Below are 10,705 nucleotides of genomic sequence, written 5' to 3'. Positions count from 1 at the left end.
CACCTGCATTATTATCATTCTTTAATTTAATATTATTTATTGTATCAGTATGCTGCTGCTGGAGAATGTGAATTTCCCATTGGGATTAATAAAGTATCTATCTATCTAACAAAGCCAGGTAAGTTTTGAAGCGGTGATAGGCTGAAAAATAGTCCATACACAGCCAAATCACCAGTTGAGCTAGAAATCAGTTTAGCTTTAAATGATTGAAAAATAAAACTCAACGAATAAATCTGCCCTAAAATGAAAATAAAAACAGTTGCTTAGTCCATTAGATTGTAAGTTAATCGTAAAAATATAAAAAAAAATTAAAAGTTAAAAAGTTACCGGCGAGCAGCGGCGACCAGTCACGCCAGCGTTCGCTCAACCGGTCATCTGGATAATATCATATTGGAAAAGAATTATTTTTGGCAGACGTTTTTAATGCTGACTAGGAACTAGGAAATAATTTTCCAAAACACTATTTGTGAAGAAAGGAAGAACTAAAGTCATATCGTATCAGAAGAAAGGAAAATCATATGCTTATTTTCAAACATTTAAATAAATAGTATATCACATTTAAGATATTTGTGTGTGTCATTGTTCTCTTTTCTGTTTCTTGGAATGATTGTTTACATTTTTTTATACAGAACAAATTAATGCATTTGTTAATATGCTTTCTGAAGTTTTCATTTCTAGCCCCATATATTATGGGACTCAGAACACGAGGTAAATTATATATCAAAATATATGTGCTATACATTATGTCCACTGGATTCTCTGGAAATAATGATCTCCAAAAGCTGTTCACAAATGGAACTAGAAACATGGGCTGGCTGAGAAATAGCTGTTTTTCATGCAGCAACATGGTGTTATAGGCCTTTTTAGCTGAAGATCTTTCTGAAAGGCTAGCTGATCATGCAGCAATAACAATTTGAATGTATGTGCAGATTATATTGAGCCAAGTATGGAGCCCCTGAGGGGACATGGTGTAATTTTTTTTTCTGGGGATTTTTCTGGTGCGCACCAGATAGTTTCAAGTGCGCACCAGATAGTTTCAAGTGCACAGTAACTGAAAAGGGGCTCCATACCTATAAATAATTTGTGATGCATATTAGTTGTGTTTTATAGTTGCACTTAGGAAAAATGGAAATTGGAGACTTTATAGAAGTATAATTTCAGCTTGGTCTTAAACACAAAGACATAGTGTTTGTTCTTGCAGTTCGTCATGCATACATTGTCACTGAAAGGCATTTAAAACGTATATTGAAGTCTAAAGGTCTATTTCGTCGTAAGGTCTACAGCAACATTGAGGAAATTATTACATTTATACAGCAACAATTGCAAAGTTCAGGTCAGCTTCATGGCTACCGATGGATGCACGCAAAATGTCAAAGAAATGGTTTGCATGTGAAGAAGGAAGATGTTCGTCTGATATTGAAGGTGCTAGATCCAAGAGGAGTTTGTCTTAGAAAAGCCAGAAGACTCCATCGGCGTAACTATTTTGCAAGAGGACCAAACTATATATGGCATTTTGATTCTTATGACAAACTTAAGCCATTTGGTATTTGTATTTTGTGGTTGCATTGATGGGTTTTCCAGAAACATTATTTGGTTAAATGCATTTACTACAAGCAGTAATCCAAAAATTGTGGGAGGCTACTTTGTGGAAGCTGTAGAAAGACTCGGAGGTTGTCCTAAAATAGCCAGAGGAGATCTGGGTACTGAAAATGTTTACATCAGAGGTTTTCAAAGGTTTCTCCGCTGTAATACAAATGTACAGAGTGCCATAGACAGCTACTTGGATGGAGCCAGCACTGCCAATCAACAAATAGAAAGTTGGTGGGGACTTCTAAGGAGAGAGTCAATGGAATTCTTCATCTCTTTGTTCACTGATCTGAAGGACAATAGCATGTTTGATGGATGCTTTCTAGATAAAAGTATTCTTCAGTTTTGTTTCATGGGAATTGTCCAGGTAAGATAATTAACATGAAACACTTTTTTTATTTTTTAATATACCACAAGCATTGCTACTATCTGTTATTGTCTTAATAACTCTTGTATGCGTTTAAAGGAGGTCATTTTATGCTATTATGTATGCCACTTTGTCTTGTATATGTCCTTTAGAATGTACACAACCAATTTTCTGTGACATGAGTGAACTAGTCGCCTGCATTTTTAAATTAGGACACTTTACTTTTTTGACAGAAAGCCGCAATACTTACAGCGAGTGTAATGTGTGTGCCTGAAGAATGTATATGATAGTTTAGCGATGTCACATGAGACGTGATAGCTGTGAAGAAAAGAAACCCTTCTGAGTTTTTAGTCCAATATGCATGAAAGAAATGTTGCTTTCACAAAGAGAAGCTGTTTACAATTAAATGCATTTATAGAGTGTTGTAGACAACTTATAGATTGTTTATGTCTTATAGAGTGGGCAATGACAGCAACTATGGTATCCAACTAACAGCTAGAAGCAGCACGGCTATTATTTAAGATGATGCCAAAAAAAGTTATTAGCGGAATATATCCAAACAAACGATTCAAATGCATTTAAAAGAATGTATCCGTTGGGCCGGGCTCATGCAAAATGAACGATCACCTGGATTAGTTTAAAGCACTGGTCATAACATGTTACCGGTATGCGAAAAAAACAAGTATAATTGGATATTTGGGCTGTACCGTTGGCTTCGAGAGTTACAGATGCTCCACGTTAAACAGTTATCAAAGCACAGTGCTGTGTTTAATATATGACAGATGGGTGTAATGTTTCAAATGATAAATAGAACATTAGCTAGCATTTGAATCAAAAGGAACAGGTACTTGTGAGCACAATCCCAGGCACTCCCAGGCGCTTACCCAGTGCTGTACCATTCACATGCTAAATCATATGCAACCAATTTTTGTAACCGTTTGGCAATCTTGCGGTTATATCCATTTCGAGAAATCCTTAAATTATAGAATGGAGCTCAGTAAGTGTTTAAACTCTGACAGTTTTTAAAAAAAAATCTGCAAATACTATATCACTTTGCTGTCATTCATTGGTAGTGCATGTTGTGTAATTTACTGTACTGGTTTATTGCTTCCATAATTTGAACTATATAAATATGATTTTATTATTATTGTTTTACTTCCTTTGTTTCCATTCAGATAGCTTTGTCTTCATTTAATTAAATATGTAGATGCTACTGTTGCATTTATCTTTTTATTCACAGCATTTAAAACCTTTTGTCAAACCTGCTCTGTTTACCCTCAGGTATCAAATTCGTCCATTCATCCAACCATTTTCAAACCTGCTTCATCCTGACCAGGGTCGTGGAGAAGCTGGAGCCTATCCCAATAAATGTAGGGTGCAAGGCAGGAAACAATCCCTGGATAGGGTGATAGTTCATCACAGAGTGAACACACACATACACACACACAAATGCACACACAGACATTAGCACCAATTTAGCATCTTTCTGTAAATAGTTTTGTTCATTGAATTCAATATTCAGTTCTCCTTTATGGACAGCCTTTGAGTATGCTATATGCATTTGAATGTTGTATTTTATGTATTGCATTTTATTATTGCTTTTTATGTAAGATACTTTGTTTCACACTTCACATTTAATAAATCCAGTTTATTCTGGTTGGTAGGCTACATTCTTAACAACAAAGGCCCCAAAGTGTTTCTTCAGATGATGCAATGTGGGAACCATTTTTAGTTCCTAAAACAATCATTCACAAGAAGGGTGCAGAAAGAACTTTTATTTATTTAGATCTGTAACAGGTTTCATAAATAACCATGAATAGATGATAACAGATTTTTCAAATCTGAAAGGATTTATGATTTCAAAAGGACTCTTGTTGCATGCAATACCACAGGATAAATTCAGGTTTTCTTGATCTGTTGTATCCTGCTAGACAAATAACTTGTACATTAAAGATTTCAGTTTTGTCTGCATATTAGGAGCCATTTTCAAAATCCAAAAAAAAATTTCATATAAAAACACTCACAGAATAAAATAGCTTTTATTTCAAGAAATGGTTCTACAAGGAACTATGCACATAATACAATAAAGTGTCACATTGGAACCATTAATTTTAAGAGTGTAAACTATGAAATCAGGGGTGGTATTAGGATTTTAAGGCAAGTTGGGGGCTATAATACAACCTTGTCTAATATCCAAAATGGCTTGGACTGGCCCTGGGCATTGTAATGTTTCTAAATAGATAAATAAAACAAGACTCAGACACGGAGTTGATAGCTTTTCTCAACTGCCACGTTCAATTACACTGCTGTACAAGAACGTTATCCAGTGCTTTTTGTCATATTCTATCTTGATATAGCACTTGGATTCAATTGCTTAACTTGCTTTACTTTCCCACCCCCTTCCAAGCCATCACCCCAAAAACCCCCGCCAACCACTTCGCGTCTCTGCTTTTCACGTTGTGAAGAGGGGGGCTGAACGCAAGCTAAGGAAATGTGGTCGTTCCTCAGAAACCCCCTCTTAAACGGTGATACAATGGGAAACAAATACATTTTTTTACCTCCTCTATGCTCGATCAGCTGGCTTGCTGCTGCTGCTTGTGCCGTGCTGTGTGAATTTAAAAGCCTGTACAGCAGCTGTCCTTTTGCCTCACTGCCTTGTCTCGTGTGACGTTAAAGTGTCTCTGAGAAAATCATGTCTCAACCCAAGATTTTTTTTTATAATAGAGATATTTATAAACAATACAGTTTACAGAGTAAATATTGCACCCATTTAACTTGGTTTCATAAAGCAATTTTCCACTGCCCAATTTGTGCAGCTATAGCCACATGTTCATCATCAATGTATATCCTACTCCATTATCTTGCCTGTCATTTCCAAATGTTTTAAGTAAGAAAAATGTAAGTAAATTTTATTTTATAAAGGGTAAAAGGCCTGTGTACTAATGAATAAATTCTGTTTTTTTAGATATACAAGTGGTAATGCTTTTTAGCTAATTGGTTTATTTTTACATTCTTTTAATAGGATGAACTTGATGAGACTGTGCAAGTATGGAATTCACATATTATCAGACCTTCAAAAAATGACAAAGTTCCCAGCGGTCATCCAAACATCATGTACTTGATGCCGGAGTTATATGGGACTGAAAACTTTTTGTCTCCTATAGACAAAGCTGATCTTCAGCTGTGTAAGAGAGCTTGTATATTTCGATCAACAGTTCCATGTGACCCTGATGTTTACGAGCTCTGTAATATTACCATGGCGGAATTGCAACTGGCTTTCCCAAAAGACACCTATGAAGCATTAGATTTATACGTACAACTGAGAAATGGTATAAGAGTGTCACTCTGAAATTGCATTCAGGTTTAACAGAAATGTAATTCTGAACTATCATCTTTAATCTCTAATCCACATTAATGTAAAATGCACATGTAAACATACTGGCATACAATTTTTAAGAAATAAATTGAATTTGGATAAGAAAATTTTTTGCATGTAATGAAATGTGTAAGACCCTGAAGTAAAAGTATACCACAAACAGTTGTTCAAAAGTGTTTAATTAGTAGGTACTATAAAACATAACATTCACACAATAAATCAGTTGCCTTTATAAATCTCTACATCAGCTACAAAATTATGCACTTCTCACCAGTGCAAACTGAAACATTTTCAATGAACAGCACTATTGTAAGGAAAATATATTTTCAACTATACAATATGTAATAACTTCACTTTAAATTTTTGGATGAATGGCTGGTCCATTAAATACAAAACTGGTAAACTGAGAGCTCAAAACCTCAGGAACCAGGTATTCTACATTATCTAGAACCTATGCAATTTCCTAAATACCTCTTTAGAAAAACAGAGAAAACAGTCAATGTATCAAATAGCAGATCTTTCTATAAGATTCAAAAAACAATTCATGATTAATGTATGTGGACCTTTATCAAAATATTTTTGTGGTATAGTATACAAATTCACTCTGAAACATTTTAGATAAGTCAATCAACTTGCTTGTGTGGTATAATTCCAAAACTGAATTTAAAGATCATGTGTGGTACTATTATACATCTCCAGAGGTAGGGTAGATTCTGCAATAATGGGACATTACGTGATAGGTAACAATTTCCTTTCTACAGTATTTACAGCGGATTCTTACTAGTGTACTTCTTTTAGTTGAATAAAATAAAATACCAAAGACACTCTAAGTAGGAAATGTATTTGTTGAATTAATGAATGGGTTTTATCATTCAGGGTCTCTGCTGTATAATCTAAATACTGTCCCATATTACATAATATTCCATAGTACTTGGCTCCACACTGCCAAACCTTGGAATAGTGACCTAAAAGACAAAAAAAAGAACACCTGAAATTCCACATTTTATGCAGTGTGTATGCCATTGCAAAGCAATTGCCAGACAGAATATTGTCGAATTCTGTACGAAACTCTGGATATGAATTATAGGTGCATGGCAACTCAAGAACTGCTCCACAAGTATGAGCTACAGGCCTTCGACTAAGACCGGACAAATTATTGAATGCTACTTCAATTTTCTCTTTGCACATAACATTTGAACCTGTGCAAAACCTCAAGAAGGTCTCAAGTCTTCTCTGGTCTACACTTCGCACATAGCGCAGTAAATGATTTAAGACCACTTGCTCATGCTGGCTCAAGAATTCTTTTGATGGTTTTAAAATTTGTGCTACTTTCCTGTTTGTTGCCTTCTTTGACTCCTACAGCTTCAGTGTGCTTTCTTTATTTATCAGATTTCAGTGCATGACTGCTCTAACAGATATGAAGCAATCAATGATGAATTTTGGCTCTTGCAGTAAATCTTTGTGCGCCATTGTCAAAATGGCAGACTGCATATTATCTTGTGGAGGCAGGTTGTGAGATCCCATTCTTGTTAATAGGTCAATTAAGTCTTCCTTATTAATTTCATCCATGTTGCCCTGTAATGCCTTCTCAATGCATTCTTGTTCTGCAGAAGACAAGTATTTTAGAAAGGATGACATCAATAGGCTTTCATCCACTGCATCAATTCCCTGAATACAGGCAAAGACAAATGCCTGTGAAAGTCTGACAGGTATAATACCGTGGTCCACATAACCTTTAGACCATATTCTACCAACAGCCTGCCATTCCTTCTCTGAATAGTCTGGCCTGAGTCTGGGGACCCGTTCCTCCTCTCCTTCACACTGTTCCATAAACTCCTCCCAAAAGGCTATGTAGGCTTCCCTTGATACTCCATGATCACCTATTGCCTTCTCACAGACAAACTCAATTCGCAATATTACATCCAGAACTTTAGGTTCCTTGAAAACATACATCATATCCTGAATTATATTTACACATCTTATTTTTATTTTCTGGACCTCTTTTACACTTTCATCCCTAGCTGGTTCATCTGTTGAAGCCACAGGCAATTGTTGATCATTCATTATGAACTCCTGCAAGACAAATATTGTATTAGACTTGATATGACATATTACAGGATAAGAGCAAAGCCTACATGGTACAACATATCAAATATGGCAACAAAATTTTGGTGTTCTCTGTTTAGTACTGGGAAATTTCTTATTCTATACTTATTCATAAATGCAATATGCTGTACCTCTGGACCAGGAAGCAAAGAAAAATAAATCTGCTTAACATAATAGGTCAATAATATTATTCATATTTGAAATCACATCAAGCAGTGTAATTTGTAAAAGAAGGCATTGATTAGTAACTACAATAATACAATGCAGTTAGTAGTATAACTAGGTTTATCAGTGTGCTTGACTTATCAGAATATTCACTTGTAAATTACAGAGAAGTGGGTTTTTAATTTATTTTTTTTGGGGTGGGGGTACAAATGTTTCATTCCAAATAAAATATAGGCAGCACGGTGGTGCGATGGGTAGCGCTGCTGCCTTGCAGTTAGGAGACCCGGGTTCACTTCCCGGGTCCTCCCTGCGTGGAGTTTGCATGTTCTCTCCATGTCTGTGTGGGGGTACTCCGGTTTCCTCCCACAGTCCAAAGACATGCAGGTTAGGTGCATTGGCGATCCTAAATTGTCCCTGGTGTGTGTGTGTGCCCTGCGGTGGGCTGGCGCCCTGCCTGGGGTTTGTTCCTGCCTTGCGCCCTGTGCTGGCTGGAATTGGCTCCAGCAGACCCCCTTGACCCTGTATTAGGATATAGCGGGTTGGACACTGACTGACATTACTTATTTTAACATTGTGCAACCTACACTGAATGTAGGACAATTACAGATACTAAAAGTTGAACTGACCATAGCATATGTTATTATAAACAATACTGAAGAGTTGACTTATGAAAGTTTTTCTGAAACTCAAGAAAGTAACCTACATACCTGATCTGGGAAATGCCATGAAAGTGTAGACATAAGAGCACTCTCACTGTTATCATACATGTTGCCAAACTGAATCTCAGGATCTTCCAATGATGTGTCAATAGCAAGTGCAATTTCAAGTTTTTCAGAATTGTCAATAGGCGAGCTGGATACAAACTGCACAGACAGATATAAACACATTTTACTCTCTTATTATCCATCCATCCATTTTCCAACCCGCTGAATCCGAACTCAGGGTCACGGGGGTCTGCTGGAGCCAATCCCAGCCAACACAGGGCACAAGGCAGGAACCAATCCCAGGCAGGGTGCCAACCCACCGCAGGACACACACAAACACACCCACACACCAAGCACACACTAGGGCCAATTTAGAATCGCCAATCCACCTAACCTGCATGTCTTTGGACTGTGGGAGGAAACCGGAAAGCCCGGAGGAAACCCACGCAGACACGGGGAGAACATGCAAACTCCACGCAGGGAGGACCCGGGAAGCGAACCCAGGTCCCCAGGTCTCCCAACTGCGAGGCAGCAGCGCTACCCACTGAGCCACTGTGCCGCCCCTCTTATTATTTAAAGTAATAATATCCTGTTTCCACGTCAGTAGTAACAACAATTAGAGGCAAGGCCTTGGGTAGCACTAGGTACATAATCCCACAAACAAAGAGCTTGTTGTTCCTGTTCTGATCATACTATATATATATATATATACTGTATATATTAGCAAAAATGAAATCAGACTATACCTTACCCTGCTCAGCTGCTCATGTGGGCATTCAACATGGTCAGTATCTGAAGATATTCTTCCATGACCACTACCATCATAATTTTCATGCACTTTATTATCTGTCCACTTCATCTTTCTTTCTGATTTCCTTTTTACTGTAATGACCTGTTCAAAAGAATACAAATAACCCTCAATTACAACGTACTTCCACAATGTAAAGCTACAGAACTTAAAAAAGAAATTAACAACTTAAATTCAGATTTTACATCTTAGAAAGCATAAAGCTTAGAGATCATATATTTTAGTGGCTGAATTGGAGATATGTAAATCTGAAGAACGTTCAATGAAAACCTACTATGCGTACCACACTGTGCTCTTTGTGTTGTGATTCATCCATCTCAGGAACTGAAGACATGTTTCTGTGGGAATGACCATCAATCTTTTCATCAACTCGAACATAGCTCTGCTTTATTAGTTTTGGTTTTCTTTTCATTACACTGGCCTTTTAAGAAAAGTATTCAGCAGTGTGAAAGCACTTTTAGAAATATGTACTGTAGTATTATCCCATTATTTTTCACAAACTCTTCCAATATAATTTGAGCCCAGGTCTTGTGATAAACATTTAGGATATAGGGTGTACTGCATACCTTTCTCAGCTTGATCTGGGTTGACCCATCAGGCACAAAGTCAGAATCTGTATCTGAAGAAATGACAAGGGCTAGCAGCTCATCAATATCTGTTTTCTTTGAACAAAGATATAGACGTAACATTCGTAGTTTACTCTGTTCATAAAGCTGACACAGTGTGACTTCTGGCAACACAATATTTTGAGCAAAGTCACGAATTTCAAAAACAAATTCATCTGCAGACCCTTTTGAAGAAATGCCTTTTGGGAAAAACAGCTGCTTCCCAACACCAAGAAGTTCTTCAACTGTTGTATTTTTTTTTGGCAGCCAGGTGTCTTGTTCCTCCTCCGTTTTTTGTTCGTATTTCCATCCTGGAAATTCAACCACTCCATTTCCAGACGGCAATTATCTTTTGATGCATACTTATTTCCAAAGGCAAATGATCTTTTGGATATATACTTGTTATCAGTAACCTCTTCTGCTGCTTTTTTAAACTTTGCCTTTAATCTTTGCAGAATCAATGATTTTGCAGTTGATTCTCCCTCATTGGCACCTAGAGCAGTGTTTTGAATGACAAAAAGCTCTCACTGCAATACAATCTCCATATTTGGGGATATATGCTCTGAGTTCTTCGTCACTCATGACAGTTATGACACTCATGTCAATCTGCAATGAGAAAAAAATCATGAAAACACATATCTTGCTGCAATTATTTGGTGTTTAAAAGTCATTCTGTTCTAAAGTCTAATTGTTTTAAAGGTCCCTTTGTCCCATTCCCATCTGACAGAAGGTAATGAGCATCCAAACCAGTTCTGCCAGATACTACATCAGATTCTACCCCTTGGGGGTCCAGACTCTGAACTCTGTGCTAGCCTCTTGCCCTCTATTCTGCGTCTAGTAGCTTATTTATATGCAATACATTTATTACTTGTTGAAAATTATTACTATCTATTCACTTATCTAGTATTTATTTTTTGTGTATTGATGACATGACAATTAAGCTAGTTGATTTTACATGTATAGTGTATGCCATGAACAATTCACAGT

The 10,705-nt window shown here is 36.8% G+C and overlaps 1 protein-coding gene across 1 annotated transcript; it reads right to left on the bottom strand.

The window, feature by feature from the left end:
* Positions 1 to 6,355: 6,355 nt before the first annotated feature.
* LOC127529438 (uncharacterized) lies at positions 6,356 to 10,018 on the bottom strand. Its single transcript, XM_051933001.1, has 5 exons — positions 9,680 to 10,018; positions 9,397 to 9,534; positions 9,057 to 9,197; positions 8,309 to 8,464; positions 6,356 to 7,403 (listed from the first exon to the last, which is right to left on the bottom strand). Exons 1-5 carry the CDS (start codon positions 9,800 to 9,802, stop codon positions 6,723 to 6,725), a joined length of 1,239 nt encoding a protein of 412 aa, XP_051788961.1. The 5' UTR covers positions 9,803 to 10,018; the 3' UTR covers positions 6,356 to 6,722.
* Between the last annotated feature and the right edge of the window lie 687 nt (positions 10,019 to 10,705).

Source organism: Erpetoichthys calabaricus, chromosome 10 (genome assembly GCF_900747795.2).
Source record: "Erpetoichthys calabaricus chromosome 10, fErpCal1.3, whole genome shotgun sequence".
Taxonomy (NCBI): Eukaryota; Metazoa; Chordata; class Cladistia; order Polypteriformes; family Polypteridae; genus Erpetoichthys; species Erpetoichthys calabaricus.
The sequence above is the reverse complement of the archived record's forward strand: the minus strand, read 5'-3'. Positions and strand labels throughout refer to the sequence as shown.